The sequence below is a fragment of the Dreissena polymorpha genome, chromosome 2 (assembly GCF_020536995.1).
Source record: "Dreissena polymorpha isolate Duluth1 chromosome 2, UMN_Dpol_1.0, whole genome shotgun sequence".
NCBI classification, from domain to species: domain Eukaryota; kingdom Metazoa; phylum Mollusca; class Bivalvia; order Myida; family Dreissenidae; genus Dreissena; species Dreissena polymorpha.
The window spans coordinates 100,654,597-100,677,790 of NC_068356.1; the positions used below are offsets into that span (position 1 = coordinate 100,654,597).

At 34.7% G+C, this 23,194-nt stretch overlaps 2 protein-coding genes and 1 long non-coding RNA gene across 4 annotated transcripts; all 3 read left to right on the plus strand.

Moving 5' to 3' along the window:
- The first annotated feature begins 1,268 nt into the window (after positions 1-1,268).
- On the plus strand, positions 1,269-5,726 carry LOC127870382 (uncharacterized). 2 transcript variants are annotated; one of them, XM_052413000.1, is made up of 3 exons: positions 1,269-1,641; positions 4,441-4,564; positions 4,891-5,428. In XM_052413000.1, exons 1-3 carry the CDS (start codon positions 1,311-1,313, stop codon positions 4,892-4,894), a joined length of 459 nt encoding a protein of 152 aa, XP_052268960.1. In that variant the 5' UTR covers positions 1,269-1,310; the 3' UTR covers positions 4,895-5,428. The 2 variants fall into 2 exon arrangements, with proteins under 2 accessions (XP_052268960.1, XP_052268959.1); XM_052412999.1 differs by lacking the exon at positions 4,891-5,428 and adding an exon at positions 5,453-5,726 and having other exon boundaries at positions 1,270-1,641.
- Positions 5,727-13,736: 8,010 nt separating this feature from the next.
- On the plus strand, positions 13,737-16,969 carry LOC127869937 (uncharacterized). The gene is made up of 3 exons (XM_052412595.1): positions 13,737-13,751; positions 14,058-15,635; positions 16,895-16,969. The coding sequence occupies exons 1-3, from the start codon at positions 13,737-13,739 to the stop codon at positions 16,967-16,969; spliced, it is 1,668 nt and encodes a 555-aa protein (XP_052268555.1).
- A 3,772-nt stretch (positions 16,970-20,741) lies between these two features.
- Positions 20,742-22,367, plus strand: LOC127865496 (uncharacterized). The gene is made up of 3 exons (XR_008042641.1): positions 20,742-21,495; positions 21,957-22,047; positions 22,316-22,367. It is a non-coding gene; the product is annotated as an uncharacterized LOC127865496 (long non-coding RNA).
- The last annotated feature ends 827 nt before the right edge of the window (positions 22,368-23,194 follow it).

A 23,194-nucleotide genomic window follows, 5' to 3' on the forward strand; every position in this document is an offset into this window, starting at 1 on the left:
TTTACATAATTGCGACCTGTCAAATTGTGTTCCTGCATCATGTAATGTCTAGGTTTAGGAATCATCTTTCGTCATATACTTAGTTAAATTCTATTGTTTCTGTTCACCAATAAGTTGTAGAGAACAGAAATTGTCCTATTTTTCAAAACGTCATTCTTAATTAAATAGCAAAAAATTGTAAATTTGTAATTCGAAAGTGAAATTCAAGCTTTTTTTGCTGAATAATATAAAGTTAATTTATAAAATTGTCATAAATTAGTTGAATTCATATTGGCTTTGTTATTGAGCCTGCGGCCTCAGGCCAATACGGCTGTCTTCAGATCAATAACACAGCCAATATGAATTCAACTGATTAATAACATTATAAAACAACCCCTTTCAACCTATCAGCGATCATAAAACCGATGTGTATAGCGGCTATAGCCAATTCATTCAAGATGGCGGTCAGAGAAGAATTTGTTCCTCTTCCTTGTCAAGAAACTATTATCATGAGGTCCATATTTAAGTAGATATTTTCATATTCTTCTGATAATGATCATACAAGTTGTTCTTTTGAAATAAAATTACTTTGTAAAGGTCTGTTTTTATTTAATAATCTGTATTACTCTTCACTCTGTACAAGATTTGTTGTAGTTATTGGGGTTTAACGCCTTTTTCACACAGTATGTAACATTGCAGCCACAATATTTCAAACACAAAGCAAGATTTTTAAGCATGTATTCATTTTTAAATCACACAATACATAAGGAATAGTCATGATAAAGTCCTTTTTGATAAAATATAGTAATATAATGTTAACAAAAACATTGTTTGAATATTAAAAACTTAATTTTTTGTTAAAAAAGCTGATTAATCGATTGGCTAATTTTAATACGATTAAAATGTTTAATTGTCTTGACAAAAGTTCATGTTGTCAAAGATTCTATTTTTATCTAAGATTATCTATTTTTAGACAGGTGATATGCACTCATCTTATTTCTGATTGGTCGATTTAATATCTCGTGCGCACGGTATCCGTGAAGAAGCTTTGATACTTGTTTTTGTTTTAGATGAAATCACAGCGTTAAAAAATTTACTAGAAAATAATTTTTATTGTGGTTCTAAGTCATTGTTATCGTTTGTGACTTCGGTTTATTTGGATGAAATGTTGTAAACAGGATTCTTTTGTCAAGTAGAGATTTCTGTCGTATTAATTTTATAAACATTGGAAAGAACGATGAAAGTACAATTGAGTGTAGTGTAACCACATAATTTAAAGGGGAAAGTTGCTTCCCCTAGCAAACATAGTCTCTATATAAATGTTATTTTAAATGTATATAATGAGTAATCGATCAAAAAGGGACACAAGAAGAAAAGATTATAAATCTTTACACACGTCTGGAAAGACAGAAGAAGGGGCCTTCGAAGGGATTGAGACGAACCAAACAAAGAGTTCAGAGATAATGGCGGGATCGGAAGTCAACCAATATGGCGTCCTCCAGTTGCCAGATGACGAAGAAGTAGACGAACAGCAACTTCTGGTGATGAAGGAAGAATTAGAAATGCTGAAGCAGGAGGAAGAAAAGTTGACCAGGAGAAGGGCCTTCCAGGAGACGAAAAAGGAACTAGACAGACAAAGGGCAAAAGTGGAATCACTGAAGGGTAAAGTAAACTCTTTACAGAATGACTTTGTTAATGTTAAAACTAAGAAAGATAAGGCAGAAAAACTCACCATCAAAGACTTAAGAAAGAATAACAATTTGAAAAAGACTGTTAAAAAACAAATCTCTACATTAGGGTTGTTATCAGATTCCGATAGTAGTGATTCTAGTGAAGAAGTTAATAGCTCATCTTCCTCTTCTGCACAGTATTCAACTAGTTCTTATGAAGAATCCCAATCTGAATCTGACAGGGAAAGTGTGCACAGAATTAAAAAAGATAAACGCAAAAAATCAGGAATAGCAATAAAATCACAGGATAAAGTTAAATACGCACAAAGGTACCCTCATACATATCTACAATATGAATTTGTCAGCAAAAATATATCGTTCGAAGATCTAGAGCTCAATTTATTTATTGCTGGAGAGTTGGAAATCATATCTGATTCACAAACAAATAGAACTGAAAGAAAAGGGAGATTAGAACTTCTCAAACGAATTCTTTATCTAAGTTCATCGTATGAATTTGAAGGTCTCAAATGTTATTACGCGGCAGTATTGAGAGAAATTGAGTTGGGAAAAAAGAAATGGAGTGACGAATTTCAATATCTAGAAATAGCTATTTTAAATAGATTCTTAATTAAAAGTCATGGCAGCATAAAACGGAACTCTAATGTTAATTTCAAGACAAGAAAAGCTGAAAATCCACTCAAAGAAGAGTCCACAGTTTGGTTTTGTGCTTCATATCAAAGAAACAAATGCCAGCATAAAACGGACCATACCGCCGTAGTTAAAGGCAAAATGAGATATGCTTTACACATCTGCGCGACCTGCTGGCAAAATGATCAATCCAAATTACCCCATCCAGAATGCTCCTCAGAATGCCCCAGTCGAGTGATGTGACTCACAAAAATATCGCAGAAGTTCGAAGATGAAAATGAGATATTGGACGCTTTCTTGCCAAAATTCTGTTTTAAATCAAAATCATGTACAAAAACAATAAATAAGCATTTATGTTCACATTCTAAATCATGTAAAATCTGTACCAGGACAAAAGGCACAGTAAATGAAACATTAGAAAAAGTGGAGATTCATGAGAAAGTAAAACTTTCTGGTAAACATAATTTTATCGGATGCAAAATCCCAGTAAATTTCAAAATTAACACAGCTTATATGCAGACAATGTTATAAGATTATACGGACATAACTGTGTGTGAATTGTTGAAATATGGTTTTCCAACTGGTGCAGTAGGATGTGATAGCATACTAGAAAACACACTTCCTGTTTGGAAATATTTTAATCATAAAGGTTGCAATGAATTTCCAGAACAAATGTTAAATTTTTTGACTACAGAAAAGCAATATAATGCTATATTAGGTCCGTTTAGATCTAATCCTTTTAGTAGCAAATTAAAGATATCACCTTTGAATTCAGTCCCCAAGAAAGATGTTAACAATAGAAGAATAATTTTAGATTTGAGTTTCCCAAAAGGTGAGGCATTGAATGATTGTATAGCAAAATCAGAATATTTAGGGGACACTATAAATTTAATGTTTCCTAAGATAGATGATATGTGTAGCTTGATTAAATCAAAAGGCAAAGGTTGTTTGCTGTTTAAAAAAGATTTAAAACGGGCTTATCGTCAAATTAATATATGTCCAGGAGATTACAATTTAGTATCATTTATTTATAAAAAACATATTTTTTGTGATACTGTGTTATCAATGGGTCTTAGATCTGCAGCTTATATTTGTCAGAGAGTAACAAACGCTGTAGCTTACATTTTGTTAAAGCTTGGTGTGATAATTTTAAATTATCTTGATGACTTTGCAGGGGCTGAGAGGAAAGAATATGCAAAATTTGCTTATTTGTGTTTAGAGACAGTATTACAAAAGTGTGGGTTAGAAGAAGCCAAAGATAAGTCAGTAGAACCTTGTACTAAAATGGTGTTCTTAGGCGTTTTGTTTGATACAGTTAAAATGACTATAGAAATAACTGCTGATAGGTTGCAGGAAATATTGTTATTAGTAGATGAGTGGTTAGTTAAGGAAGTTGCTTCTTTGAAAGAAGTACAACAGTTGTTGGGCAAGCTTAATTTTGTAGGAGCTTGTGTCAAAGCCAGTCGTGTATACATAAACAGATTACTGAATTGGCTTCGAGAGATATATGTGGTGAACTCTGAGATTAATCCTCATATAATTCCATCTCATGTGAAACAGGATTTGAATTGGTGGAAAACATTTTTACCATTATATAATGGTATTTCAGTCATTTCAACAGAGACATGGTCTACTCCTGACGATATATTTTCTAGTGACGCTTGCTTAAGTGGCTGTGGTGGATATCTACAGGGACATTACTTTCATGCAATTTTCCCCACAGCCATACACAAACAAAACTTGCACATAAGCGCTTTAGAAATGTTATCAATTGTGGTGTGTGTGCACTTGTGGTACATGAAATTTAAAAACAGAAGAATTGTGGTACAGTGTGACAATATGGCTGTTTGTTTAGTTTTAAATTCTGGAAAATCGAAATGTCAGTTTATGCAAAAGTGTTTAAGAGAATTAACCTTTTTTGCAGCGTTGTATGAATTTGAAATTAAAGCTGTACATATTCCAGGCATTGATAACAGATTAGCAGATTATCTGTCTAGATGGCATTTAAACGAGGGACATGCCAATCTATTTAAAGACTGTACAAAAGATATTGCATTGAAGGAACATTTTGTTCGAAAAGAAGACTTTGAATTTGTAAATAATTGGTAGTTATCTTAATTACATGTATGTATGTTTGTTTCAGACAGAGAATTACGTGTTCTGAGGGATGACCTCAAGGCATCCAATAGAAGGGCTTATGCTGAGGGATCCAGGAAAAATTTGAGGATCCAGTGGGAATCTTTTCTTTTGTTTTGCTGCCATTTCGGGTTAGTTTTCCTTCCGGCTTCTACAATTACATTGCAGTTATATGTACAATTTTTAAGTAGATCTTTTAAAGCTGTCGAATCAATTAGAAATTACGTCAGTGGAGTACGTACCATGCATCAACTTCTTGGTTTCCCTTTAGAAAAAGTTAATCAATTTATATTGAATCTTACGTTGAAAGGCATTTCGAGAATAAAATGTCATAAAATTAAACAAGCATTCCCTATCACTCCAGAATTATTGCTAAAAATTTATTTAGCTTTAGATAAGTCTGATATAAATTACATTGTTTATTGGTGCTTGTTTGTTTTTGCATTTTTTCTGTTAGCTAGAAAATCAAATTTGGTACCTACAACGACTGAAGATTTACTTCATAAAAGGTTCTTATTAAGAGAGGATGTTTCTATTGATAAGAATAAATTGTTGGTTTCTATGAAATGGACAAAAACTATTCAGTTTGGACAACGTGTATTGGTTACACCATTGGTTGTTGTCATGAACTCTCCGCTATGTCCTGTGGCAGCTTTTAAGAATATGGTTAGTAAGATTCCCGCTGGACCTGGATCGCCTCTATTTATATTGAAGTCAGGAAGACCAGTCACATATAGTCTTTATCTCAAAAAGCTTCGAGAAGTACTTGCTAAATGTGATGTCGATCCTAGAGCATACTCGACTCATTCTTTTAGGAGAGGCTTTGCCTCTTTTGCTTTCAAATTAAATATATCAGCTGATAAAATTCAGCTTTTAGGTGACTGGTCATTTGACGCGTATAAAAGATATTTGCATATGTCTTTAGAAGACAAGATTGACATTGCTAGCCTTATTTCTGAAAAATTGTGAATTATGTTTAAACATCATATGTACAAATGTATTCATATTTCTATTTCCAGAATGTAGGCGTAGTGGTTTATTAATACACTGTTTACAAGAATAACTGGTAAGCACTGTTTTAGTGTTTGTTATGCATTGTGCTTTTGCAGAGCATGGTTTCGTTTCTTGCTTCGCTTAATTAGATAATTTGGTTTTTGTTATCTATGTTTTTTAATTATTTTTTTTGCATGCAAATTTTGTTTAGTTGATGTGTTGTCTTTATATGTGGGTTTATTTCTTATTGGCCTATGGTTGGGCTTTATATGAATATTCTTTGAATTATTACATTTGAACTGTTACATTTGTATTGTAATTAAATGTTGATTCATCGATTGGCTGTGTAACAAGGACAAATAAAATTTGATTATCATTTAAATGTTTTATTTGTGTTTCAATATGAACTCATTCTAAGGATCGAACGGTTATTAGAACTTAGAATGATTTCTGTTTAATAATAACTTGCGTAATACAATTGGCTAATTTTAATACGATTAAAATGTTTAATTGTCTTGACAAAAGTTCATGTTGTCAAAGATTCTATTTTTATCTAAGATTATCTATTTTTAGACAGGTGATATGCACTCATCTTATTTCTGATTGGTCGATTTAATATCTCGTGCGCACGGTATCCGTGAAGAAGCTTTCATACTTGTTTTTGTTTTAGATGAAATCACAGCGTTAAAAAATTTACTAGAAAATAATTTTTATTGCCCTAATCCCTCCCACCCTTATGATTGACAAGTTATCATCGTTTGATCTTTAAATCATTTAAAAAATAAGCCAGTTGTACAGAATGTATATGTATAGATTATATGTTTAAGTCATGTTTAATGGTAATTGATTATTCAGTTATAGGCATATTGGTTTATCATTGCGAATGGTAATTAATTAAGAGTTGTTTAGTTCAGTCATTGCAGATGAGAGATTAAGGTTTTTGTGTGCTTTTGTAAATATATAAAGGTAAACTTGTGTTAAATGTAAATTTAATGATGTATATTTGTATTTATTGAATTTGTAATGAAATGTTTCGAGTTTGTATGAATATTCGATATGTTGCTGTACTTTTGTTTGTGGCTTTATATGAATATTCTTTGAATTATTACATTTGAACTGTTACATTTGTATTGTAATTAAATGTTGATTCATCGATTCGCTGTGTAACAAGGACAAATAAAATTTGATTATCATTTAAATGTTTTATTTGTGTTTCAATATGAACTCATTCTAAGGATCGAACGGTTATTAGAACTTAGAATGATTTCTGTTTAATAATAACTTGCGGAATACAATTAATCGCTGATTATGGCCTCCGATTAGTCGACTCCGTTTTGGGGAACCGATTTCAATCACTAATGAGCACGGATTGCCAAGTGGTCTAAGTGTTAGAGGTTTACTCCAGGGGTTAGTGGTTCGAGACCCAGTTAAGGGTTACTTTTTTTTCTTTCTTATTTTATTCTTGTTTTTTTACAGGAGCTTATTAAATCCAATGTTTACAGTTATCAAAGAAGCATTCAATGGCAAACTTAAATACATGCTGAAATTTGTAAAAAGGTCCCTTTAAGCCGATGTACCTGATTCAGCCGTTTAAGCGATTTACAGTTGAGATAAAATGTTGATTTTTTTTAACCGGTTCATATTGGTATAGCTTGCATAGCAAGATTAAAGCTGACATTTGTAACTGAATATTTACCCGAAAAAATCAGATATGCTTTATACAGCAACAAAACATCACATGCTATAATAACAACTGACTATTTATTCAAATATACTTAAAATGGAACAGTGCAAATGAATTTAAAAGAGCTTATAAATAACCAATGCTGACTCTGCGACATCCAATACAAATCTATTGGGATAAATTATTAGTCATTAGCACTTGAACATGATAAATATTATTATACAACGTTCACTATAATGATCGCGGATATTATGATATGGAATGTTTCTGGTGCATTTGTTGAAATGGTTATGAATACATGGAAGGTTTAAAAGGACAAAGCCGTCAGCAATCTTAAATAGAAGATATTAACATTTTGGTTCAATCCCGTTTACGGCATTTTTTCATGTATTTCCGTTCCTTTCACGTTCTATTACTAAATCAAAGTACTGACAGTACTGGTGTGACGATGCTTTTGAAGAGGATTGATATAAAACATCAATTTAAGTTTTTTCTTTATCACCACAATTGTGTATTATGATACGAACATTTGGGTACGATAAAAAATTTGGGTACGAAATTTTGGGTATGAAAATAACTTTGGTACGAACAAAATTTGGGTACGAAACATTTTTGGTACGAAATTTTTTTAAGGGGTTTGGGGAAGTAGTACCAGTGGGTAACTTGACCCATTGAGCGAAACTGAGAGGCGGGTCACATTCTCGATCAAATCTAACAAGAAATATCTTTAAACAGATAATCGGCGTGTATTTTTCTGTACCACTTTTCGTAAAAACTTTCTATTTTAATAAAATGTTTGTGGGTTATTCAAATTACATTTTGAAGATATATACAAAACACGACATGATCGTTAATAATAAAAACACATGTACATCATACCCTACCTTTATTTCGTTGTTTACGTTCTTAATTTGATAATGTTATATGTACGGACGTGATTTCACATGCCCATGGACATGGATATATGCTTTTTTCCTATTGAAAATTGTTTGTTAATTTAAGTTCAATACGCATAGGCATGTTTGTTCATTAAGTATGACAATACTTTTATGATGATTCTCGAAAGTAGGTATGAGCACATAGCCGGACCAGGTGAGCTCAATCGTAAGAGCACTTGACTATTCGAGTTCGCCCAGGAACATATGGATAAGTTAACTAACCAAAGCGATATGACCTTATACATGTATAAGCTGAAATCTAACAATCGAACGAATTATCAAACATGGTATGTACACTTAGGTGGTTGTGTAATTTCTGTTAGAATATCGTATTAAATATGTAAATTTAAAATGATTGTGCCCGCACTTGAGTTTGTTGCCTTGTTTAAGTCTATACGCTCCTAGGCTGCACCCAGTGTGTGTATTTGTGTTTTTCAAAAGTTATGAGTTACCTCCGCGCCTGAGGCTGCATAATGTTGGGACCCGGAGTGTGTCCAGCACTCCTACCTAATAAGCTTAGATTGACGACAGTTGGGACGAATTTTGAATGATAGCTGCAATTTCAAGCTATTTATTTGTTTTTACTGAAATACTTTTCAATTTTTTATATGGTCTTGTGCTGCGGGGGGGGGGGGGGGTAGGATTATCCGGGAAAAAACACCTGTCCGAAATGGTGACCACAAAACAAACAAAAAATAACATTGCACCGGAAGCGGGAAGCGAACCGGTGTCGTACAGGTAAAAAAGGGAGCGTGCTTACCACTGCGCTAGCGGGACGGACAACTATACATCATAGCAGTGCAGCGTTTACAATTTGCAGGATCGAAATTGTACGCATTAGATTTGTGATCGCGTAAAAAGTTAATTTTACATGTTTTCATTCGCAATTTATTTACAAAATCGAGAACAAATATCAAACAAAAAATAGAGAAAATATATAGTTGTTTCATTGGTCCATAAAAATTTAATGGATGCAAAATTACTAATTTAGAATTAAAGTTTTGATAAACTGATTGAATCTGTTTCCCCAGAATATGATGTTTTATTAATATTTTATTTTATCAATGATAATCAGCGAGGTATGCCGATTAGAAAAATCGAGCTATCTCAATCGGACTGGCTCGATCTTTTACATAGGTCACCATTGTGAAGAATTGTTTCGGCGTTAGCTGTAAACGCCAGCTTTTCACCTTAGCCTGACCTTTGTTAGCGTCCAATAGAATTCAAATAAAACTTCCCGCGGCAAAGAACAGATGAACACACTTCATTGACTGCATTTGCTGATTTGAGAATACGACCAGAACATTGGAAACATGTCCGCGTCTTTGTAACACTGTTTTACTGCGTGTTCAGCATGAAACAATTTTATATCTAATGAAAAGGCTTAATAGATAGAACAGTTTTACACTCAATCTCGACATCAATACAGTTTGTACGTCCACCTTTTATTTTCAGAAGATTTTCAGAGCGAGAACTTTTGCACTTAAAGGCTATTGTTCTCATATTTAGTACTAACTTCCATATTCCTGTCAACATGTTAACATGTTAAAGTATAGAGAGCAGTGGAAGCGAAGACTCACTTTAATGCATTGCATTTCAACTCGCGAGGTATATCGGGTCAAGTTGCGGCCACTGTGTGTGAATGTCAGAGTATACATACAGGTCATCGCTGCGTCTCTACCCTATGTGCTGATCGGAGTTCGCGGCCAGGAAAATAATCGTTACATAATAAAGACACTATAGCGTGAACTAGGTGAACTGGAATTTTCTTTAGACCAGACAGATATTAAATGAAGATATCCAGCGAAATAATATGGTATGTCAATAATAGATTCTTAATGTGTTTTACAACAATACCATGATAAATATTATTTTTAATTAATTTATTTTAACAAGAATTATGCCATCATATTGACTAATGAATTAAGCATGAGCGCAATGATTTTGATACTGTTAATAATCGAATCAAATAGCAACGCCAGACAAACCACTAAAACAGGTTTGTTCGAAGAACGCGCGTATAAATATTTAAAATATGTACGGATACTTCGCGTGTGGCCGATTGACTCATATGTTTTAATTTCACTTCTGTATCTATACGTTTATGACCAGCAATATGTAATAATGTAAAATAAGCCGCGAAAACTCCGCGTATCATCCCGTACTGTGTTTGCTGCAGCTAAGAACTGCACAGAAAAAGACATTCGCTATCTTTGATCTCATTCATTGATATATAGTTATAGTTATAGTTATATAGTTATATAGTTATATAGTTATATAATTATATATAGTTATAGTTATAGTTATATATATATATTACACCTCAGAGATATTGGTCCTTCTATATCTATATGACCGGTTTCAGTCCGTAAAATGCGATAGAGGAACCTAATAGGATATGGACCGGTCACTATTTTGTATATGGACCGTTCGGGGTTACACACCACTAAATTTGCACTGTTTTACTGAAAAATGACGTCATTTTTAACGAAATGACGTCATTATTCCTGCGTAATTCTTCAGTTTATCTCTTTTAGATCTAAACCATAAACAATCGACAACACTGTACAATGGTAAAGGGGAAACTCTTCGGTGTAATATAAGAAATAGTAAACTCCACTTCGGTCCCAATCGCATTTTAGTGACCAGCCAGGCAGCCACAAATTGTATATGCTACGGCTTCGGTCCATATACGGTTTGTGGCTGCCTGGCTGGTCACTATAATGCCATAGGGACCTCAGTGGAGTTTACTATTACTTAAATATTACACCTCAGAGATATTGGTCCTTATATATCTATATGACCGGTTTCAGTCTATACTAGAAATGGCGCTGCAGAGGCCGACGCGTATCCCCACGCCGAATGTTTGACCTAGGTGTGCCCCAGGGTTGGTAATGGGGCCATGCATAGCTGAGATTGACCGTATTGTCATAAGAGAAGTTCATCATCAATTAGAAGTGAATTGGTGTAGAAATGAAGAAGTTATAGTAAAAGGCAATTTTGGGTGGATGTGACATATGTGGGCAGGGCGCCCCAGGGTTGGTAATTGTGCCATGCATAGTTGAGATTGACCGTATTGTCATAAGAGAAGTTCAGTATCAATTTGAAGTGAATCGGTGTAGAAATGAAGAAATTATAGTAAAAGGCAATTTTGGGCGGGTGTGGTCTATGTGGGCGGGGCCCCAGGGTTGGTAATGGGGCCATGCATAGTTGAGATTGACCGTATTGTCATAAGAGAGGTTCAGTATCAATTTGAAGTGAATCGGTGTAGAAATGAAGAAATTATAGTAAAAGGCAATTTTGGGTGGGTGTGGTCTATGTGGGCGGGGCGCCCCAGGGTTGGTAATGGGGCCATGCATAGTTGAGATTGACTGTATTGTCATAAGAGAAGTTCAATATCAATTTGAAGTGAATCGGTGTAGAAATGAAGAAATTATAGTAAAGGCAATTTTGGGTGGGTGTGGTCTATGTGGGCGGGGCCCCAGGGTAGGTTATGGGGCCATGCATAGTTGAGATTGACCCTAATGTCATAAGAGAAGTTCAGTATCAATTTGAAGTGAATCCGTGTAGAAATGCAAAAATTATAGTAAATGGGAATTTTTTGGTGGGTGTGGCCTATGTGGGCGGGCGCCCCAGGGTTGGGATTGGGGCCATGCATAGTTGAGATTGACCCTAATGTCATAACAAAAGTTCAGTATCAATTTGAAGTGAATCCGTGTAGAAATGAAAAAATTATAGTAAATGGAAATTTTTGGTGGGTGTGGCCTATGTGGGCGGGGCGCCCCAGGGTTGGGAATGGGGCCATGCATGGTTGAGATTGACCGTATTGTCATAAGAGAGGTCCAGTATCAATTTGAAGTGAATCGGTGTAGAAATAAAGAAGTAAATGTAAAATAACCTAAAATAATGAGTGATAATTTCTGACGCGGCCCCACCCCAACCGCTATAACTTTTGACCCAGGGGTCAGATCAAAATTCCAAATAGTGCAGGGTCGCTCATATGCTCATAGCTACCATGTGTGTAAGTTTCAAGGTTCTAGTGCTTTTAGTGTAGGAGGAGATAGTGGCCAGGACGGACGGACAGACGGACGGACGGACGGACGGCGGAGATAACCACAATATCCCCACCTTTTTTTCAAAAAGCGTGGGGATAAAAATGCGATAGAGGAACCTAATAGTATATGGACCGGTCACTATTTTTTGTATATGGACCGTTCGGGGTTACACACCACTAAATTTGCACTGTTTTACTGTAAAATTACGTCATTTTGTAACGAAATGACGTCATTATTCCTGCGAAATTCTTCAGTGTATCTCTTTTAAACCATAAACAATCGTACAACAAATGGTAAAGGGGAAACTCTTCGGTGTAATATGAGAAATAGTAAACTCCACTTCGGTCCCAATGGCATTATAGTGACCAGCCAGGCAGCCGAAAACTGTATATGGACCTCAGCCAACGGCTTCGGTCCATATACGGTTTGTGGCTGCCTGGCTGGTCACTATAATGCCATAGGGACCTCAGTGGAGTTTACTATTACTTAAATATATATTATATATATAGTTATATATATGTGTGTGTGTGTGTGTGTGTGTGTGTGTGTGTGTGTGTGTGTGTGTGTGTGTGTGTGTGTGTGTGTGTGTGTGTGTGTGTGTGTGTGTGTTTGTAAATGGTGGAAACCCACTACCGGTCTATCGTTACACACCAAACAACCCACTACATATTGGCAACCCACTACACAAAACCTGGTAGTGACTTTGACATTTTGCTTTTTTGGGCTAAATTTGACATTTACTTTTTAAAAAATGTATTTTTACCATGGAATTGACTTGGCGGTTTTTATTCGCGATTGTGTGTTGCCGTACACAGGTGGAAGTAACGTACCCTGGATAGTATTTCTTTTTTTTTTTTTTTTGGAGCCCAATATATTCAAATAAATATATAAAATCATGTTTAATGAGAAAAAAAATGACAAAGAGCCATGAAAAAAAAAATCCCCACCCTCTGATATTGGAATCATCCTGTGTTGCCGTACACTCTTGCGCGATGTTGCCATTTTCATGTCTCACACATTTTGCTCCAGTAATTGTGCGCATGCGCGCGTTTTCCAAAATGTCCTCCAAGACCGTGATTCAGATGGGAAATACAATTTAAGGTACCCCTAAAAACTTATTCCAATACAATCAGAATGATAAGTAATTTCCATTTATTCACATTTATTAAAACATCGTTGTTGTTGTTGATTGGATAATTATGTGCCTGGCTCTGTCAGTGTAATTCACTGCTAAGCCGGGTTCAAGAGCGATGGCTTCTTTCGTTTTCAAGTAAATCAAATTTAGAGTTAAAACAGTTGTTGCAAAGAAAATATAACATTTTGGAATTAGTTTTTAAGGGTAAGTGGTTGCATATGCATGCATTATATGACACGCTTCGTTGTTTCAAAGGAATAGGACGCGAGCTATCGATTAAGGGGCAAAAACTCAAAAATATTGTTTGAAAGTCTGTAGAAGATTTATTCGGGTTGACAAACGGACTCGAAATATACTCGGACCCCACTGTATCGCGGCATTCATTGTATCGCGCTATTTTTATAACTCTGAATATTTCGCTTCCACTGCCACCTAGCGGTTGTTTACGTTAGCAACTCCTTACTTTCGTTTTCTTTTTGACATATTTCCGGCGAAAAGATGTTCCGAGTCGCGGTAAGTTGTTTTATTTATGTATCGGAAATGATTTTCTAATTAATTTCATCATTTTCTTGCAGAGTTTGTCTTAAAAAGTGTTAACTTTCCTAAAAATACTTTTGACAGCTTGCGGTCGTCTGTAAAGTTTGACAGTCACGTCACTTCCGCTGTTGAATAAAAAATCTACGGAAGCGCATAGTTGTCATATATTTAAAAATTATGTGCAAATTTAAGCAATAGTTTGCAAATGCAAATTTTAGAATTGATTTTGCTTTCATGACAATAATAGAGAATTTGAACTTATAATTTTGTTCTCTTTTTCAGCAACCTCAACCAAAAAAACAGCGTCTCTTGTATGACAGAGAAAATCTCCAGAGGGCGTATGAGGCCACTTTGGGTGGTGTTTCTGCGTACAGAGCCTCAAGGATGTTCGCTGTACCAGAAACAACACTTAGGGATAGAATTAAAGGTCGCGTTGATGTTGAGGCAAAAGTTGGTCACGAGACCATTTTCACAATAGAGGAAGAAAAGAAGTTGTACGACCACGTGACCTATATGGCTGAAATTGGATTTGGGTACACCAAGAAATCAGTACAATATATGGGGAGAGATTATGCTGAGTCTTTGGGAAAGACAATGAAGCCGGACCAAAAATGCCTTAGTGACAACTGGTTTTATGGATTTTGCAAACGCTGGCCTGAACTGAAGTCATCAAAACCTCAAAAACTGGATCTTTCAAGAGCAAAAACATCAAGAGAAACACTAAATAAATACTATGATGAACTTTTCAATGTACTAACAGAGAACAAAATAATAGATAAACCTCAGAAGATATTCAATATTGACGAATCTGGTGTCAACAGTGAACACACCCCACCAAAAATCATCTGCAAAAAGGACACTGTGCCACAAAATATAACCTCTGCAAGATCATCTACAGTAACCATAATAGCAGCTGGTAATGCTGCTGGTCAAAGTGTTCCACCATATTATGTCTTCCCAGGACAACGCTGGAATGATGAATTTTTGAATGGAGCATGTCCAGGGTCAGCAGGGGAGATGTCGAAATCTGGATGGTCCAATACATCAGTGTTTTTGAACTATCTGACAAAACATTTCATTGCCTATGTTCCTACAGACAGCGAACATCCAACACTCATATTGTACGATGGTCACCGCTCACACATTTCATTAACATTGGCTGAATGGGCAAAAGCGAACAATGTCATCCTTTTTGTTCTGCCTCCACACTCAAGTCATGTAACCCAGCCACTGGATGTAGGCATTTTCGGGCCCTTCAAAAACATATACTATCAAGAGTGTCAGCACTTCATGAAGTTAAATCCTGGCTTGAACATCACCAAATACAATATTGCCCAACTTACAGCAAAGCCCTATCTGAAAGCACTTTCTCCAGAAAATTTAATATCAGCATTCAAGAAGACTGGAATATCACCATACAACAAATTAGCAATTAGTGACTCCCAGATAGCACCATCTACAATATTTGATCAACCGGATATAACCATGGAATCAACAACAGCAAGTGAAGGAACACCAAACCTGATGCAGAATGCTGGTGATGCAAAACAAGCTTCTGAATATCCAGCTGTTGATTTCTTTTCCAAAAAGACAATCACTCAGGCAGTTAAGCCCAAGCCTAAAAGATTTGTGCCTCCATTTAAAGTAACAGGCAACATGATGGACGAAAAGAATGTTCAGCAGCTAACAGCTGCAGCCAACAAATCAGCAGTCGCTCGTGATCTTGAAGTTAAAGAAAAGGACACACAAAAGGCACCTATACCAAGTACATCTGGACTCAGCAAACAACAAGTGCCCATTTTGAGTCCTGAGGATGCGAACAGCGATGAGGACATTGAGACCGACTCTGAATCATGTTGCGTTTGCAATAGTTTTGAGCCTGCAGGCATTGACAATTTCCCATACATAACATTGGTTACATGGGGAAAATGTGACAAATGCCCACATTGGACTCATTTGAAATTATGTACACATGTGAGAGTAATACGAAGGGACACTGAATTTCTGTGTCCACATTGTGAATAAACATGTTTACAGTCTTATGATTGAACACACAGATTAATTCTCTGTGAAAAAGTTAAAACTGATTAAAATTTCTTATTTTTGATAAAATTGTGATTTACACTGTTTATAATGATAACAAAATATGTTATGTACCCTATTAAATTTTTTATGGCAATTGTTGCCCACCATACTTGAAAAATTTTCCTTTTGTAAAATTAGCGCGATATAATGGAGTGACCTAGATTTCACGGACGATTTGACAGGTTATGACCTTTCTTCTTTAACGTCTCTAATTCTCACACCAAAGTAAAATAAATGCGCTTGTTTTGTGAAATAATGATTTTTTTAGGGATTGGATATAAACTTTAGGTAATATATCGGCTTTTTTGCAAGCAAGTAATTGATTTTCGACAAGTACCGCGATACAGTGGGGTCCCATGATATTGCTCGTTTTTTGACCGACTGTGAGTTAACGACTGGACAGATATTTTTGAAGTTAACTATTTTTGAAAGGTTGTCCAATTGCTCATAGGAGGATCAATGGATGCTTTTGATTAAAGCTACTTTTGACATTTTTGCGGCCAGCGAAGACAGGTCTATGATAAATTCTAGTTAATGACCTTGTTATGATTCCAATATCAGAGGGTGGGGATTTTTTTTTTCATGGCTCTTTGTCATTTTTTTTCTCATTAAACATGATTTTATATATTTATTTGAATATATTGGGCTCCAAAAAAAAAAAAAAAAGAAATACTATCCAGGGTACGTTACTTCCACCTGTGGATTTTACTAACAAATGTCATTCGTCCTTGCTTGTAATTGTATCAAAATAAACATTTTCAAAGCTAACCTTTTACAAGTTTTAGGTGATGTGGAAATTAACTCAATGGCAACGTTATTGGAAACAGAAAAAGTATTCAATTTTCATTAGTATTTGCGAAATACGATTTCATTGATTGTTGTTTTGTGAATCATAATCGGTAACTGGTCAGTTCGTACCTATTCTAAGCTCGTACCCTACAGCATTGTACATTGTACAGATGCTGAACAAATTTGTTGCAGGCCTAAAAAGCTAAATGTTTTGTGCAATAGGTAACTTAAATTTTTTCCGTCAGGTTCTTCTTCCATGTGATGACATCATGTCAGCAATGAGACCTCAAAGAAAGAATTTCAAGAACTTTAGGCGATAAGTGGGACAGATCTGTTTCTAAAACAGGATGAAGAAAAAGGTATGTGCATCAATGAAGGGAAGCATTTAATTGTATGCTGATTCATCATATAGACAAGTTGATCGTTATATAGACGAGTTGATTGTTATTGCTTACAATCTGTATTTTTCTTGCATGCGCAGTTACTGGTTGGGCTATGGCAAAAGCGCTGATTACTGATAGCCTCAGGGTACCAATTCTCGAATTTTTTACCGATTTTATTTAATTTGTCAAACTGTTTCAAGTTTTAAGCTGATATTTCATGTAAAAGACTTCTCTTTCTGAAACTATAAAATGTAAAGAAAACAAGTATTAATAACTCGACCTTACCGTTGGTCAAATGAAGTTGGTTATGTTTACATTTTGCAACCGATTCGGAACCAATTATGGAACGCTCACTCATGCAAGCCATCAGACATTTGCAACACACATAAACTGGTAAAATAAATTCATTTACATTGCAACTGACGTGGATAATCATTACAAATATATTTTGTTCATTTAATCAAAAGATTAATACTAATTGATACTTTGGACAAACATTTTCCTTTTTTGACTTCTCTAACTACTGCTTGTAGAGCACAGACTGAGTATTTATTTGAATTTTTTCGTGTCATTTGTCTAAATGAGAGAGAGAAAATTAAATCTAAATAGATGTACTATATTTATCAGTATAATGATTCTCAATAAATGTTGTTGAATGGTACCGAGTTATAAATGTGGTTGAATGGTACCGAGTTACGAGTTGGCTTCAGTACGAATTGATCATAAAACAACTTAGTTGATTGCAACCTAAGCCTTTAAAATAGTATTGTACTCACCGAGTTACAAGAGAAGTTCCGCAAACAATCCTCCACAGCTGGACAGAGTGATGCCGAGAATAATCAGGAATTCTGGGTGATTTAGTTGTCTTTACAACTTCAGCTTGTAGCATTTTCGTGGTAAATATTAAACTTTTACTTGGTTCAATGAATCTTTGTCTGCAGTTGTGTTTACAAAGTCAATAAGAGGCTGTCAAAATGGAAGTTTGCAAATAGAATGTATTTATATTGGACTTACTTAAATAGGACCCGATTTCAAATTAGATAGATAGATAGATTTATTTCGGAGATAGCATACATACTCACAATGCATCGAAACAACATGTACATAAAACAATATGAAGTAAAAACAATCATAATTGAAAAGTACATGCATAGAATGCACAATGGCATGCACACTAACGCCAAGAATTACACAAAAAAGAGTAATTTATCCCATCATCAGACGTGCATTGTCGAAATAAACCACTGTGGAATAAATTTACCTTTATTTCAGCAGTGCTGAAATATAGCTGTCACGCGCGGCGAAGAATGTTCATATTACTCGGAATCAACTATAAAGTAATCATTTTTAGTAAAATCGAATCAGATTCAACAAAACAAACAATTTGATACCAAGATGTAATATAGTTTTTACACATAATGCAACTCAAAAAGCAAATAAACATTATTTACAAATATTAAGTGCGCGTACTCGTGACGTCATTATTAATACGTCATACGACACAATGCATGTTGTTTCACGCTAAAGATGCAGTTGTTTAGTGTCTTTTTTTTTCATTATTTCTTAAAAATCGGGGACGTAGAGGTATGATTAACGAAAAACAGGTTGGTTACTGATCTTTTTGTAATGTATTACCCTTGTCAAAAAAGTGAGCAAAATCCGGTTATAACCCAGTTTTAAACTGGGTTTAACCCTGCGGTATTGGCACCGAGCTAAAAGCGAGTCTTTTAAACACACTTTTTGCTTACCGACTTGGTTTTATCTGAGTTGAATCTTGGTTTAACTCGCTTAAAGCCAACATAGTGGTTTTTTAACCGTCTTAAGTGGGTTTAAAGTGAGTTTTTTCAGGCATCTGTGTTTAACTCTGTGGTATTTGCACTGTGCTAAAAGCGGGTTTTTCAGACACGCTTTTAGCTTACCGACTGGGTTTTTTAGCTTACCGACTTGGTTTTTTCTGAGTTAAATCTTGGTTTAACTCGCTTTAAACCAACATAGTGGGTTTTTTAACCATCTTAAGTGGGTTTAAAGTGAGTATGATTTTCTACAAGTTGGTTTTTTGAGGTTTTTTAAACATGCTTAGACCAACTTCTGTCTGTGGAGTTGGTTTTAAGTGGGTAAAAAGTGTGTTTTTTATGTGAGCTATAAGCAGGCTAAACACGGTTTTTAAGTGAGCGAAAAGTGAGCTGAAAGCAAGCCTTTGTTAGTTTTTTTCACAGTGAAAACATGCTTTTAACTCGCTTTAAACCTAGTTATTAACAGTATTTTATCTGTGAAAAAAACAAAAGCAATTTGTGGGTTTGGGTAAGTTGATTTTTGTGGGTTTTAACAGTGTTTTAGTGAGTTTTTTTTAAGAAAGTAGTTTTTTTGTGAGCCTTTTGTGGGATTTTGCAGTGTGAAAAAAAAATTTTTGGACTGATATGTTCTAGAAAAATGGTTTTTGTGAAGCAATTACAACAGTTCATTATAAGCCCAATGTGGTTAAAAGGGAAAAAAACACAATGTGTACAAAAATTATGTTTATATGACAAAAATAGTACACCGCAAATTAATACTAACAGATTATTTTTACAATACATTATAAAATAATAGACATTTATGGAAGATTTTAAAGCAAAAGTTTGACCGCAATGGACCACTGCGGGTGGAGTATTTAGACCGCAGCTGCTGCAGAGACCTGGATCTCAGTTGTTGGAGGTACCTGAACCGCAGTGGAATGAGGAACCTGGATTTCAGCTTAAGGAGGGACCTTGACGGCATACGGTGTTGGGACCTGCACAGCAGCTACTGGAGAGACCTTGACCGCTAGGGGACCTGGAAAGCAGCCAGTGCAGGGACCTAGACCTGATCTTGGCGGGTGGAGGGACCTGGAAAGCAGCTGGTAGAGACCTGGAAAGCGGGCGCTGGAGCGACATGTAGTTGTTCCATTGATGCTGCTTGTGTCCTTCTCCTCTTGAGCATCTCTTATGCCAGTTGATCTGCAAAGGATTAATACCATATCACTTTCAAAAGGGCAAGGCATTCTTCAAACATGTTGATTGGTTATGTTTTTGTTCCACTTAACTATGAAATATTGCTGTTATGGTAATCTTGTTGCTTTAATAATAATAAATTTAAGTTATTTGCTTGTTGTTTTTGTTTGTTTATTTTTGAAATTTTAATCCCGTGATCACATGTGACTTAGCACTTTTCATCAATTATTAAAAGAAATTGCGTTTGGTAGAAAATGCAGTTTGAAAATGTACCAAGATGCGTGGTCTCATTTGGCTGTGTGGTCTGGTGGCATTGTAAATGCAATAACCTGTATAGTTTACCTCTCAACAAATCGAGCTTTCTTCCTGTACGAAAATTCTTTGCAGATTCTGTACTGAGTCTGTACAAAATCTGCCCAGAATCAAGACAGAATTCATTTATTCTGTACAAAGAGGACACAGACCCAGAATCTGCCTGGAAAACTGTACTGATTTTTTAAGCAGAATTACAATAAAGCAGAATTTCATCTGTACATATTACTATACCAAACAGAATTTTTATACTTTTCATTTTTATAAGACAGATTTTTAGCACTCTGCATTTTAACAAGACAGAATTTTGGTACTTGGCAGTATTAAGCAAGGCAGAATATTGGACTTAGAAAACTATTGAAACAAAATTTCAAAATGGGACTTAGATAATTAAAAAAAATAGACTTCTGATTCAAGTTTCCAAATGTTTATTATGAGAAACATTTGCCCTGTACAAGAAAAACAATATTTATGTTCAGTTCAATTTATACAATAATTGCCATTCATGTATATATTACATGTCATAATATTAAAATATGTGAGTATGTAATGATAATTTACCTTTTAACACTTAAAGTACATGTAGATCTACTATAATCATAAAATATCTTTGAATTAAGGTTCTTACAGTAAACTTGATTTAGGGTTGAATACAAATTGAAAATTGTTTTTCAATTCCCCCTCCCCCCCCCCCCGACTTATGAAAACTGCTTTGCTTTAATGGTAGTATATATGTATTTCCACTGGGGTTAAATGTTTAGTTTGCCTTCCTCTGACTCTATCTATGAAAAATTGTAATGTCAGTGCTTGTATACACCTCTGTAACAGTTCACTTGAAAATAATCATAAACCCCTAACAAACAAATCCTGCACCCTTGATACTTGTAATGTGAAACTGGGGCTATCTTTACTGGCTTGCTGGAATGTGTATAATCTCTTCTGATTGGTTGGGAGCCAAATTTGAACGTGTAAACATAGATCCATGCAGGACCTGAAATGTTGTTTCAAAGCAATGTTGGGACTTTTGAAGTTTTAACAATTTCCTGAAATACTTTGATGGACATTCTTAAACAATTAATTAGAATGTGGAAATCAACATTTTGTGTGTTAACAAGTCTCTAAAAGAGGAATTCAGTGAGTTATGAAGCGGCCCTTTTGGAAATGCTTTGAACTGTTAAACAGGTTTGTATTTTTTTTCTTTACATTGTTATCTTATAATGTTATGTTTAATTTAATGATATAATTTAACAGTTACAAAGATCTGTTTTGGTGGGTGATTAACATTGTAAATAAATGATGCAACCAATTATCTTTGCAGTAAGTTCACATAAAAGACATAAGTCAGTCAAAGGTATCTCTATCTTACAAAACCAACATTTAGTTGTAACAATCAATTGCCTAATCAGTGACCAAATGAAAGGGCAATGCAACCAATACTTAGATTTATTTATGAATAACTACTCTGCCACAAAATGTAAAGCCTTTTTTTTAATTACATATTTACGAAAGCTATGATTGTTATCACTTAAAAGGTGTTGCATTATTTAAGTTGTAATTTTAGTAGATCCCATATGATCACTTAATTCAGATTGGCTAAAAAAAGTAATTTTTAAATAGTAAATTGTATTTTTTTTTGCTTTCAGCGATTTTCAAAAAAGATTGTGAAGCAACTTACCCATGACAACGACCTCAGAAGTGCAGTCACAGAGTAATGGTGCTGTTATCACTTAAAAGGTGTGAAGCAAAAACTTAATATAATGGGGTTTGTAACTAAATCAACATTACAAATTCTCTTTTTATAAAACACCCTATGAAATGACCTACATCTGAAAAAATGTCAAATTTATTTTATAATGTGAAAAGCAAAATAAAAAGAGAAGCAAGTTGGTGAACCATGTTGCGTTATTTAAGTTGTAATTTTAGTAGATCCCATATGATCATTTCATTCAGATTGACTAAACAAAATGATTTAAAAATAGTTATGTGTATTTTTTGCTTTCAGCAACCATCAAAAAAGATTGTGTAGCAACTTTCCCCTGACAACACCCACTGGCTCAGTTAAGTGCAGTCACAGAGTGATGGTACCTCACCAGGGTCAAGTTCAGGCAAATGAAGATCTCTAAAATGGATTTTCATCTCAATATAATAACTGTAATTTCTTAAAACATAAACTTACTTTATTTACTGTGTTTTTATGTCATATAACAGTGATACAATAATGTGTGTTGTATATAGGAATTTATTTCTTAACGGGATGTGTAAGAGTAAATTATTTTATTTTATTGACTGTCAGTATTTGTTACTTTCTTATATAAATATATAAACATGTCATAATATCATTAAATAAAAATGTTTAATATTTACAGTCTATATATTTTACTTTACATTTTGCTTCATTTTTCTGTACAGTATTTTTTGTTTGTACAGATTTTATTTTGTGTACAGATTTTATTTTGCACAGAATCCCATTCTCACATTTTGGTTCACCCCACATTAAATTCTGCCCAGATTTTTTTCTGCCCCTAAAAAATTCTGCTTAATTTAAATAATTCGTAAAATTTGTACAGAATTCGTTCTTTGTTTATATTGAAAAAATCTATAAATAGAAATCTGCTTCAACTCATTTTTAATGGACACCAAATATTTTCTGCACAGGTGCTATACAGATTTTGTGTATTTTATTCTGCACATAATCTGGTTACAGTCTGCCCAAACTTTTTCGTACAGGTTGGTCAAGGACAGGGCGAGGTTTTCCCACTCTTGTTCCCCTCAAGTTTGCCAGCTTGTGCAGGGTAAAAACCAGGTTTAAAAGTCCATACATCAGGCAGGCGATGATGCACATTCTTCCCAAAGGATCTTCCCAACGATGTCAATTTTGCCT

Excerpts from the sequence above, each read along its gene's own strand:
- LOC127870382 (XM_052412999.1), top strand. The coding sequence starts at position 1,311 with ATGTATATAATGAGTAATCGATCAAAAAGGGACACAAGAAGAAAAGAT. Across the intron at positions 1,642-4,440 it reads AAAAGTGGAATCACTGAAGG|ACAGAGAATTACGTGTTCTG; the intron begins GTAAAGTAAACT and ends TGTTTGTTTCAG.
- LOC127869937 (XM_052412595.1), top strand. Across the intron at positions 15,636-16,894 it reads CCGACTCTGAATCATGTTGC|GTTCTTCTTCCATGTGATGA; the intron begins GTTTGCAATAGT and ends TTTTTCCGTCAG.